General features: G+C 45.4%; 1 protein-coding gene across 10 annotated transcripts in view; it reads right to left on the reverse strand.

Annotated features, from left to right (window-relative positions):
• Positions 1–345: 345 nt before the first annotated feature.
• Positions 346–13119, reverse strand: part of ZNF438 (zinc finger protein 438) — a 400000-nt gene continuing 387226 nt past the window's right edge. For all 10 annotated transcript variants that reach the window (XM_072749309.1, XM_026000877.2, XM_072749310.1 and 7 more), the window contains 2 exons: positions 2989–4825; positions 346–1664 (listed from right to left, as the gene is read on the reverse strand). In XM_072749309.1, coding sequence (XP_072605410.1) covers positions 1034–1664; positions 2989–4825 — 2468 coding nt within the window. In that variant the 3' untranslated portion in view covers positions 346–1033. The remainder of the gene's footprint in view (positions 1665–2988; positions 4826–13119) is intronic.

Consider the following 13119-nt stretch of genomic DNA (forward strand, 5'->3'; position numbering starts at 1 on the left):
CACAGCATTTTCGCCCAAAGGCTGAAATTTCAGCTGGATGACAGCTCAAGCTCCCCTGTTCTAAGAAAATACACTTGCAGCCAGGATGGCCCAGAGCTCCAAATGGCAACTTTGCTGATTCGAGGTCACTTCCCAGGAATTTAAGAGGCAAATCATTCACTCTTGACTTTCAAAGCGAACCCTGGGCTGAAAAGGCCCAGTGGCATCGAAAGCCCAGCTAGAGACAGCCCCGCAAAGTTCCTTGGGAGGGAGGGCGGATTCAGACACCTCGCCATCTGGACTGCACTATCTAGTGCACTTTCCAGGTTGTAAATTTCCTGGCCCGAAAGACTATTTGAAAAGAACTTTTAACCAAAAAAAAGTGTTTTTTTATTAGCTGGAGTACTAAATACGTTTTGATTACTTTGATACGGAACGCTACAGCTGTAAGACTGAACCAACATCTGATCTCCAAGGTGGTGTACATTTAAGAAAATAGCAAAATTAAAAAAAAATTTAAGTCCTGGAAACATGGATTTTCAATTATGGGAGACTCGAAGTTTATTAAATATCCCGCTCTATAGCCTCTCCTAATACACCAGCAAATCTGATAAATATCAACACTGTACTATGGTTGAGACTGAACTGGTTTTGCCACCTGGAAATAGATCACATTTGTCGGTCTACTTAAACAGAAACCAGCTGAACAAAATGATATACGCACACACTCAAACCCGCTGAAAACTGTACTTGGAGAACAGCCTATAATCTTTTACATTTCAATCTCCAAGTTTTGATCTTTTTATTTATTCTCACATAAAGTCTAAGACATTAACAGTACACAGAATTCTGAAATAAAACTGCACATGGTTAGAAAAATATACATTGAAGGAGAAAGAAAATAAGAAAATATAGCTATGTACAAAATCCCTTGGGCTCATTAATGCTGATCCTAAGTTTCTTGGGTTTTATAATTAAGCACCACCCTAAGAGAACAAAGCCTTGAGAGAAAGAGCAAGCAACACTCTCTTGAACCCCCTCCTGCCCCAGTATTTCAGGATTCAGATTTGCCAGAAAGTGCGATCCCCCCCTGATCAGGGAGTGAATTTAAGATGGTCCACAGCTTGGGCGGGTCCTCACAGCAGTGCCGCTGCTCCCAGTGTAGGAGGAGGTCTTCCTTCCTGGCCAGCGTCTGTGCACAAAGGACACAGTTCAGGCCTGAATGGGCCCCCAGGAAGGGGGGGGCGTGGGGGCTGGGACACGCAGGGCCCTGGGGGACCACCCCCCACTCCTCCTCCCTCCCTGCCAGGGCTCCCTCCATCTTCCTGAGCATCTCCACACTGTTCTGAGGAGGCAGGCAGGGCTGCCCTTTCAATTTGGGAAATGCGGGGAGCTCGTCTTCGTCTTCGGGGGGACTGAGCTTCTTCAGCAGTTTTCTTCTCTCAGGATGCTGTTTCCAGAAAGGAGCCACATGTTTCGCCAGTTCCTCTGGAGCTGCCGGGCTTCCTGGAAGGATCTCCTCTGGTAGCCGGCCTTGAATTTCGTCTCCGTGAACGTAAAGTAAATGGAACTTGATTTCAGCAAAGGACTGGGCAGTGATCTGACAGCGGCCACATCTGATCTGTAATTTGACTTCATCTGCCTGGGTCAGGAGGAGCTCTTCTTCCGGGCTTGACTTGTTTTCCCTGCAAAGGGGGAAAATAGCCAACATCAGATTTCACGGAAAATATCCCTGAAGCTTCTCCTTTGGGACGTTGGCCTTCAGGGATCCAGAACACTCCCTCTAAGGAGAAGTTCAGGGGATGGGGAAGCAGAGGCCGGGGGATGCCCATGTCACTCCTGCTACGGCCCCAGCCCCGCAGTCCTCAAGCTCCCGGTGTCCACTGAGTAAAGGAGGCTTTCCCTTTTGGTCTCTACCCTGGGTAGGAGCAAGGGAAACAGGGCAGCACAGGGCCACCGTCACTGCTGCCCGTCCTCACTAACCCTGAGCACGGAGAGAGAGCAGTTTGGACATTCACTTAAAAATCAAAACGTATTACAGAAGGCTGTTAAGAAGGGGGGCTTCTTTAGTGGGGCCGCCAGATGTGCTAATGAAATTAGACACAGACTTCTCTCTGTGTGTGTGTCTCTCATGAATAAATATAATCTAAAAAAAAAAAAAAAAAGAAATTAGGCACAGACTATCTGCAAGTGGATGGGAATGCCCAAAAGAAAAGCAGGGAAACTACAGAAAAGCCAGGAAGAAACAGGATAGGAGGCCCTGATTTTAGTGAATGTGACAGAGAAAGACACAACTGGATAAAAGAGTTTAGAACAATCAGGACAATTAAGAATGACGAGGGACAGAGCTTCTAAAGTTAGAACGTGCTGCTGAGAACAGATTTCAGTAGAAAGCAGGCAAACTGAAGGGGCCTCCCTGGTGTACCCAGGGCCTGAAGCCCTGCCAGCCAGGCTGTCCAGCTACACAGCCTGTTTGTCCGTGAAGCCCGAGAGTAGTACTTCCACAGGACAACAGTGACACGGGAAACCAGCACGACAGGAAAGACAGGGCAACTGTAGAGGCTGGGTCTGGCACCCGGAGGCCGGCCGTGCAGGGCACACAGAGTCCCCACCATGGGTCAGACTGCATTCTGGGGCGAAGGATGATGTTTAGATATAAATTCTGTGGCCACAGGTTTGGGGAAACTTACTTGTACAAAGCCCTGGGAACTGTATGCAGCAATTTACTGCTTCATAATTAATTCAGCTGCAAAAATCGTCCTTCACTCTGCTGTCCCCAGCATCCAGGCATTGGTGCCCTGGCTGACAGGACAGAAAGCAATGAAAATCCACCACTGCTCAGAAACCAGAGAGAAACCTCTTCACAGAACGAGGAGGAAGACATAGCTACCTTATAAATCTCAATCCAGGGATGTTTTTACAAACTCATCTTTCCAAATACGAAATCATGCCCTGTTCTTCAAATCCAGACTGACCTCAGTGCCAGGCCTCCGTCCCATCAGCACTCACCTCTCCACGGGGCCCTCCGTCCCTCGCACACCCAGGCCTCTGCTCTTTGGCACGTCCCCTGGCTGCCTTTCCCCGGGGGACGGCTCAGTGCTGATGACAACCCGGTGCACTTCTTTTAAGTGACCAAAATAGACTCTGATGTGACCGAACACCTTGGCACAGAATTCACAGCACACGAGTTTCTTCAGACGGTTCTCACCGTGATGAAGCTTCATGTGTGTGCTCAGGCTGCCTGAACGTACATAGGCCTTGCGACAGATCCGGCAACTATAGGGCCGTCTGTTCGTGTGTGTGTTCATGTGGTCTCGGAGGTGCTGTTTGAACTGGAAGTGGTGGTTACAGACGTGACATCTGTGCCAGGGCTTCTTGAGGCCGGAGAAGCCGTTCCTCAATGCAGAGCTGGGCTTAGGGGGGGCGCTGCCATCCTGCTTCCAGCCCAGGTATTTAGGAGTGAATGGATGATTTAACACAACGTCCTGTCCCAGGCTGCCAGGTGTCTGGGCCTGTGCCACACCCGTGGGAGAGGCCAGGGGAGCCAGGGCGGGCACGACGATCACAGGCTTGGGCATAATGCTACGGTATTTCTTCAGAGCCCCAGGTTTTTGGTCCCTGGGTTCTTGGGGATCGGGTTTCACCCTTTCTTTGCTGTCTTTACACCTATTAATGATACATTTCCTCCTCTTCCCCTGAAATGCCAACATTTCATCTGGTACCTTTCGTTTCCTTACTCGTCTCTTTGCTGCCCCATTGTTCAGTTTTGCTTTGTGGCTGAGGTCCAGTCTGGTGGCGGGACAGAAAGCGCTTCCACAGGGACTCTGCCTTGCTGGCTGCGGGGCAGGAGTCTTGCTAGCCATTCTGGTGGTGGCGTGGAAGCCTCCTGTGATGGCCAATGTCTTGGCACAGGGTGGCCCAAGCCCAGGGACAGAGATGTCTGCGGTGTTAACATCTGACTGTGCTTTGCACAGCTCCACTGTTTTCATTCTGGTGTAGGGCAGGATGGGCACTTTACCTCTGGGGACCGGAGAGATCAGCTGCACTGTGTTGCCAAAAACAGCTGGTGATAAAATGGTCATGGCTTTTTTGAGATCACCTTTCTCTTTAAGTTTTCCACCGGCAATGGCACAAGGTTTACTGCACGTTTTCTTGTTCAGCACGTCCGCTCTCCCTAGAGTCTTGGCGGGGGCCTGCTTGGCAGAGGGCTCCGCTTGTGTGGATGGCGTCGGGGTGGCAAGAGGGTGCAGGTCTCCATGGTCACTGGTTGCTGGAGGCGGAGGGTCTCCAGAGCCACCTCGGTGGGTTGGTACCGCTGAGCCAACGCTGGCGGGGGTTGGGTATAGTGACAGCGACAGTGCTTGCTCTGAGGTACTGGCTTTGTGTGGAGGTTCAGGCCGGTCAGGGGGGGAGGGGGACGTTTGGTTTTGGGCAGGAGGTATGTCACGGCCACTCGCAGAGGAGCTCCGAACAGGTTTCTTTCTCGATCCTTTGTTATTTCTTGGTGGTTGGTATCGAGGAATAGGCAGTTTGAGGTTTTCGGGCAGTGGCAGTCTGGGCTTCTGGATTGGCTGAGCTGAAGCAACATGTGGCAGGGCAACAAGAGAAAAGGTCCCTTCCTGTCCAGCAACCTGCATCAGGGCATAATTCTGGGCAGGCACCCCCAGTGGCTTGGCGTTGATGGAAGGGCCCGGATTCACTGGGTCAGAGAGCGACGGTGAATGGCATGGTAGCACCCTGGAGGTTAGGACTTTGGGCACAATTTTGGGCGCAATGGTCCTAAACTGACTCTTATTCTGCAAGCCTCTCCCACTCTGAATCGTTCCAGAAGAGATGTGGGATTCACCTGTAGGGAGGATACAATATGACAAGTCACCTCATGCAGCTGTCGGGCTGTTGAGAGGTTACCCACCCCGGCCCTTCTGGGTGAACTCCCAAGTTCCTCAAGACCCTGCCCTACAGTCAACTCCTGCCCACCTTCCCAAGGACTGATCATTCTCCACTATGGTTCCAAAGCCCCCAGGATAACATATACTGCTTTCTGTAATAATTTATTTGTTTGTGTGTCTCTACTACTCAACACAGAGCTAGCTTCTCGATAGCTGGACTCCCTCTCCCATCTGTACTCCATGAGCTCACCCTCTCCAAGTACCTATGTTCCGATTCCTGATCTCCCTTCCCGGCCCCCCGAGCTGCAAGGGCTCTCCTCTGGTATGTTCTGCTGTGTATTTCATTTATTTTATGGACACGTCTCATTTTCCCTATTAAGCTTGGAGAGGGGAAAGCCTATATTTAATTTACATCCATACTTCCCACTGTATTTTCAGTGTGAAACAAATGTTTCTTGTATCAAGCTCATTTCTCTCTCCCTTTCAAGACACACCATTCGACCCACTGGCAGTGGGTTGTTTTGCACGGCGGAGGAATTCCAGACTGAATGCTAGCTTTGTTGCTGTTACTCATGTGACTTGTGAATTTCTTCTCACACCTTTCTGTTTATGTGTGCTTTTGCAATTAAGTCGCCAGCATTAAAAAGGCTGATGTGACACCTTAAAAAATGTTGAAGAAAAACAAAATGATACAAAATGATAAGATACAGAGACAACATAATGAATACATGAATCCCATAAAAATCACCTGCTAGGACACTAATTAGGACAATTTTAACTGGTAACAATAACACTTCCCACTCTTGGGATTTACTAGGTTAGCTGAAGACCAATTACAACTACTCTAAGAGAATAATTAAGGCAACATTTCGATGCACTGATTCTAAGAACTGAATTATCTTTTCCTTTAGGAAAAATTTGTAGAGAAGTAGTAAGACGCATAAACCAAATGTTATAGAACACCCAGCAGGGTCTGCAAAGCACTCAAATTAGATCTATTATCACGTCTGTAGTAATATACATGAGTATTCACAAAAAGTGGGACAGATGAGTGTTTTTTAAATAGGCTCACTCAGTTCAGGCCTAGCCTCTGAATGAATGTTGGTACCCAACTTTTGATAAAATTTTGTTTTCTGAGCTTTTGAGATTTTGGAGTTGTGGATGAAGACCTGAAGGGATGTTCAGGGGGTACCAAGGACACAAGGGTGAACAACAGACACAATTTCTGCCTCCAGAAGCTGGCAATCTGTTTCAGTCTACTGAAACAGAATTAAAACATTTTTAAAAATCAGCCTTGATTTTAATGTCTACAATTACCAAAACTAACAATTTTAGCGGGAAGTTATTTCTTTTGGCAAAAATGACACTCCTCACATAAATAAGCCGCATAGTAGGAATGATGGTGAAATGCATACTGACCAACTTGTTCTATTTTTTAAATTTTTTTTAAAGATTTTATTTATTTATTCATGAGACACACACAGAGAGAGGCAGAGACATAGGCAGAGGGAGAAGCAGGGTCCCTGCGAGGGACTCAGTCTCAGGACCCAGGATCATGACCTGAGCCAAAGGCAGACACGCAACCACTGAGCCAGCCAGGTGCCCCTGACCAACTTTTAGAAAGTAATCACTTTTTGGGGGAGGAAGAAGCATGCTAAAAACCTATATCACATGGCAGTTTGCATTAGAGTAAGATGGGAAAAGACAAGCACTATGGTCTGGAAAAACTCAGGTCAGGATAATTGTGTGATCTGTTGGTATCCTTTTTAGCTTGGTTTCCATGAAGTTTGTGGGTAAATAGGCCAATCACCTCTTGACAGTCTCCTAAATGAGTCTGCCATATTCGCTTCTCCTTCCTACCATACTGTGATTTATTTTCTGGTTCTGTATTTGTGGCCTTTGAATTCAAATGTCTTTCATTTTCAGCCTTATCTTCTCATCCTTGTGGAAGAAGTACTGAAATAAGTTGTAAAGAAATATGTTAAATCAGGATTGATTTTTAAAAAGATATTTATTTATTTATTTATTTATTTATTTTTTTATTTATGAGAGAGAGAGAGCGCCCGTGTGTGCATGCGCAACCAGGGGGAGCAGCAGAGGGAGAAAGAGAAGCAGACTCCCTGCTGAGGAGGGAGCCTGATGCGGGGCTCCTTCCCAGGACCCTGGGATCATGACCTGAGCTGAAGGTAGACGTTTAACTGACTGAACCACCCAGGCACCCCCAGGATTGAGTTTATATAAAGCTTAATGTTACTGACAGCTCTTGGTTGCTGAAAGACCAGGCTTATTAAATGATATTAATAATAATAATGGTCTTGGGCATTTACACAACAATGAGGAAGGAAGAGGAGAGAAAACTCAGTGTCCTTTAGAACCATTTCGTACTCTGACTAAACACAAAATAACTAGAAGAAAGGCTGCTTTCTTAATCAGTCATAAATCTCCCTGAAATAATATGTGACAATAATGCCTCACAGAACAAGACATATCCCCTCACTCACTTGCTCAAAACTGTCCAATGGCTCTTCATCTCAGAGCCAGAGCCAAAGTCCTTGAGATGGTATGAAAGGCCTCCCGCCATGGGCTCCTGGGATCCTCTCTGACCAACTTCCTCTGTTTGCTCCCCTCCAGCATGGGGGACTTTTTGCTGTTCCTTCTGGGTGTCACACACCCACTTCCTTAGCTTTCACACTGTGCTCACTGCCAGGATGCCTTTCTCCCTCCAGGTAAATCCCCAGCACTTGCTACTGTGTTTCCTTGAGTCTGGTCAAATGGCTTCTTCCTGGGGAGCTCATCTCTAATCCCCTTAATTAAAATTGAACTCCCCACCTGCTTTCCTGTTGTCATTTTCTAGCACATTGGCTCCATCTCCTGGATTACATCATGGGCCACTGCCTCCTCTCACTAAAGTGGATTTCTGGAGGGCAGAGCTTGTCTAGTCTCCAGGGCCCAGGACAGTGTTGGGCATGTGGCAGAAATGTTATAATTATTTGTTGAATCTGTAAGTGGCAATTAAGTGATAAATGGCTAAAATAAAGAATTTACAGATTGAGTTTAGAAAATTGTCTTAAAAAAAGGAAGAAAGGGGGCCTCAGTTAATTTTTTTTGAAAGATTTTTATTTATTTATTCATGAGAGACACACAGAGAGAGACAGAGACATAGGAGGGAGAAGCAGGCTTCTTGCAAGGAGCCTAATGCATGACTTAATCCCAGGACTCCAGGATCATGATCTGAGCTGAAGGCAGATGCTCAACCACTGGACACTCAGGGGGCCACAGTTCAAAAGCAAATGTTAACTTTTCCAAAATTTCAAAATTAAAAAAGGAAAGCCTCTATCTCTAGAAAATCATATATATTTTTAAATTTAATTTCACTGCCAGAATAAGAAACTGGGTTAGCATCATGATAAAACCCTTTAATATAAAGGGGACTGGTGAGACCTGCTGACTAACCATCTGGGGGAATGAGAGAGAACAGTAAATTATGCTGCTCAGGTACAAGATAACACAGTCAAAGCAACAAGCCAGTGCTGAAGAAGAAACTGCTTTAAAAAACAAACAAAAACAAACAAACAAAAACCAGATATCCACAGAGGGGCAAAGCAGGGGTTGAAGAGAGAAGAAACAACTAGAAATGGAAAAATTGAACCTCAGAGGCACAGAAAGGTGATGTCAACATGAAGAAGAGCAGAAATAATAGAAACCAGAAAGTACAGCTGAAGCAACAACCAGTGGTCAAGGTCACTTCAAAATCTCTAAAGATTTAAGTTGGGAAGGGGCTTCCTATGTTTTTATGACCAAGTGTGAGAAAGCAACCTTCTGGCAGTTAAGGTTTCCAGAAATGAAACAAGATACACTTTATAGAGCCATCCAAAAGGGAGAGATCTAATTATGATGCATTTAAAGTTACTGTGCTTTGATTGATCTTCAAAAGTTTCTATGTTATGGTGGAAATAAAATCACACTGCGAGAGCAATGCCATTCAAAGGAAAAGGAGGCCGCCTCTGATCCAGGAGCAAAGGGAGCCCCTTGGGGTACCTGGCTGCTTCAGCACAGGAGAACATTGGACAGTGAGCAGCCAGGGCAGCTGCAACCAGAGTCCTAGGTGATGGGGGTGATGCCTGTCAAATGGAGTCAACTGTCAAGTTTGCTGTAATTCAAAGCAGTGGATCCTGGAGTAGGAAAGTTGATCTGTTGTCTTCAAGATCAACAATTATAAGGTGATCACAAGAAATCTGTGGGTAAATGTAACCTTGGATAAATGTAACCTTGTCATGCTGGCTTGGATCAGTCAGGAAGTACAGACAAGGGTGAGGGTGTCTATTAAGGTGGTGATGTGTCCCTTTTCCCAGAATCATTATTGATGGAACGACACAGAATGGGGTGATGCACTAGAAGAAATGTAAAAGCAGAGGAGAAAGACACAAGGCCCTAAAATAGAAGAAAAACATCCCCTAGGAATTACTTCAATATGTCCAGCAACAGGGACATCATAAAATAACCATCCAACCATCTAGTGTAATGCTATGCAACAGTAAGAAAGAAGGATGAGCTAGACCAATCTGGAATATTCTCCAAGATGTGAGATGGATAGTGTGCTATCACTTGGATTACAAAAAAATAGTGAGGTACACACACAAATATATTCCTTCTATGCACAGTATATCTCTGAAGGGAAGCAAAAGAAACTGGCACTGGTGGTGGCCTTTGGGTTGGGGGCATGTTTCCCATGAAGCATGGGACACATGCTTCTTTCCCACTGAATACTCCCTGTGCCTGGCACACAGGAGGTGCTCACAAATATCCGCTGAATGAATGCAAGGAAAATTAAATTTCCCTTTTGAATCTGTTTTTAAAACGGGTACCTTTGGGGCTAGTTGTGGTGGGTATGTGTGTGTCTCTGCATAAATGAGCATGTCTAGAGTACACACGGAGTGTCTTCGGTTTTCTCTTTTCTTTGTTGCCTATTTAAGGACAAGAATTGCTAACGATGAGGGAAGTAATCTAATAATCTGACAGGCCGTGCATAACTACCCCCCAAAGTTAAACACTGAGAAGTACTTGAGCTCATTACTTCCCAAGGACAATGAGAGTCCCGCAAACACTGGGCTCTTTAGGACAAAACGACGCAATTTGCAATAAAGGTCAGTTATGCTAGAATGACTACAATTTTTTTAAAGTAGTTTGAACAACAGGAGTCCTTAGAGGAAGCTGAAAATGCTGTTAACTTTTTAAAACTCTAAAATACTAGGACGGTGTGACTGCAGGAAGCCTTTCTTGGCAATGCAATTACGACAGTGGTTTGCTCCATACGCATTTACAAGGCCTCCCCAGATGGCGTGATCTAAAAACCCTCCCCTGTCACCTACTGAATTATAGATCTCAAGGAACTGTGCACTAAATAATGAGAGGTAGAAACTTCCAGTGACATTCATAATTTCTGGAAATCCTGCAAAATTTCCCATAACACAGTTAAAGAGACTCACAGGGCTCTCAGGCACTAAACATGGACTTTATTAACTGAAAACATAAAAGGCTCACTCAGTAAAATTAATGTTGTGCAATTATACAATGTGAAACTTAATATTAGGATTTTAAATATGGGCTGTTTTTTTCTATGTTAAGTGTATTAAAAATAACTTTTGCAAAGTGGCATTTACAGTTGGTGAAAAATGGATGTAACTATGGATTAAAGAAAAACGGAGGTACGGAGTCCTTACTATGAGTTGGAATCTGTGCTAGGTCTTTTCATTGAACCCTCACACAAACTTTGCAAATAACTATTTTTGTTCCCTTTTCACAGGTTAAGACAAATGAGACAAGGAAATTAATTTACGTGCCAAAGTCCACACCTCGCAGATCTGTCCCATTCTGATTTGAACTAAAGACCTTCCTCTCTTTCATTCTCCCCTCCAAGGGACTAAATTATATACAAGGTTGCCGCAATTAACTACAAGGTATAATGTTATCTCTGAATTTTAAGAAGGGGGGAAAAAAAGGAAACTCGAAATAGAAACGGCTTATCATATCCCAAAACTTCATTTATCATTAAATGAGACTTTCTGAAAGCTCACTCATTAGAGAGAATTCACAAAAAATTAATATTCATTTGAAGATTAAAGCAGATTTTTTAAAATGTTGAGTTTGCTTTTACTATCCATAGGACTCAGACAAGTCCAATAAGGTTGCCAGATCGTAACTGTCTGGACAAAGGACAATGTGTATCCTCCTCCTCTTCCAACACCATCAGACAACTGGTATGATGGGTGTTGGTTGCAGGGAGGGACAGCAGGGAGAAGACGGTGGGCTTGATGGTGCTAAAGTGCCAGTATGGCAGCCAGCTTGATCACAACAAGGTCTAGAAAATACTGAGTAAGAGAAAATTACAAGGGCTGGCCATTCTATAGATGACTGCAATCATCAAGTGCCTCCTTGGTTTCCACATTGAGAACCAGGGTCTGCTCTGTTGCTCCTGAGTAAAGTTGTTCCTGCCCGTCCCTTCGATGGTTTGGGCACAGTTCCATCACCCCTTTGACTCTGGGGCCTTCTGCTGAGCATGGAATAGTGAATGGGCAGAGAGACGAGAGTCCCTGCTCTTGAAATGGGCTCCCTGGACCTAAGCTCTGAACCAAAGTGCTGCCAAAGTCTTCGCCACAAAGGGCCAGAATTTTCAGATGCTGTTTAGGTCTTATTTTTATTAAACTGAAAAACCCTATTTTAAATTTTATTTGCTGGCATCCCTATTCTCCCTCTCACTTGGCTTTCAAATAATAAATTCCAGTTGGGGTTCAAACTGTTTTCCAAGTGGCCTCTGGTTAAAACAAATATGGTAAAATCTTGGAGATGTACAAGATAAAAGAAATAATCTCATGACGCGAAGGAGCTCAACTTAATTTTGTTGAAAAACCTATGAACACACTGAGCCCTTGCCTACTCGCTCCCCAAGGTACCGCTCAGTCTCTGCAGCCACAGTTAACAGGAATTTCCTCTGCACTGACTGCAGAGTGCACTGCAAAATGTGCTGGTGACAGGCACAAGTCTAAGGACTCGGGATGCCAAACATCATCTCTAGTCCCCTTATCTGTAGCACTAAGACCTCCAAGAATCAGTGCATCTAGGACCCAAATTTTAGGCAATCTGATACCACACAAAGGAAAGAGGCACTTCCCTAATCGAGTGTCTTATATCAGAGTCCAGTCTGGTCCCTTCTGCTTGCAAACTTCCCTGCTCTGCAGAGCCATGGTCTCAGCTAACGCCTTCTCCTTCCTTCCTGTCACACTGCCAGCAAGAGTCGGCCACCCTCCCCGCACCACAGGCAGCTGAGAGCTGTCCTGCCAAACAGGGACTTGTTGCCTCCCTTAGGAAGGAAGAGGATTCCTGCTTTCTGAGCATCAGAGTTTCTTTACGTTCTAGCACACATCAAATACTTTACATGCACCATGTCATTGAATGGCCACAAAAACCTGAGTTTGAAATTTCTGAGAGGGGTGCCTAGGTGGTGCAGTGGGTTAAGTATCTGATTCTCTCTCTCTCTCTCTCTCTCTCTCTCTTTTTTTTAAGGTTTTATTTATTTATTCATGAGAGACACACAGAGGGAGGCAGGGATGTAGGCAGAGGGAGAAGCAGGCTCCTTGCAAGGAGCCCGACCAGGGACTTGATCCTGGACCCCAGGATCATGCCCTGAGCCAAAGGCAGAATGCTCAACCATTGAGCCACCTAGGCATCCCTAAGCATCCAATTCTTGATTTTAGCTCAGGTCCTGATCGCCTGGGTCATAAGATAGAGCACATCAGGCTCTGTGCTCAGCAAGTCTGCTTGGAAATTCTCTCCCTCTGCCCTTTCCACCGCTTGTACGTGCTAGCACACAGGCTCTCTCTCTCAAATAGCTAGTCTTAAAGAGAAACTACTATTAGGTACTTTTTATAGTTAAAGATTTCAAAGCTGGCAAAGTAATGCTGCTGGAACTCAAACCTTGGCCCAGTTGATTCCAAGGGCTCTTTCTACTTGTCCACGCTGACTGAGCTATTATGCATGGTTATGGCCACTATCATAGTCTCCAGTAAAAACATAGGGTTTGGGTTCAAACAGATGTGGTTTCAGCTTGTGGCTCTGTCTCGTAGCTTGGGAATGTCACACTCTGAGCCAAACTGTCCTTCATGAAATGGGGATAAGAATACCTTGTGCAAAGGTCACTGTCAGGACTCAATGAAAAAAGTACCCACGAAGGTGCCAGGATAGTGCCTATCACAGT

Source organism: Vulpes vulpes, chromosome 2 (assembly GCF_048418805.1).
Source record: "Vulpes vulpes isolate BD-2025 chromosome 2, VulVul3, whole genome shotgun sequence".
Taxonomy (NCBI): Eukaryota; Metazoa; Chordata; class Mammalia; order Carnivora; family Canidae; genus Vulpes; species Vulpes vulpes.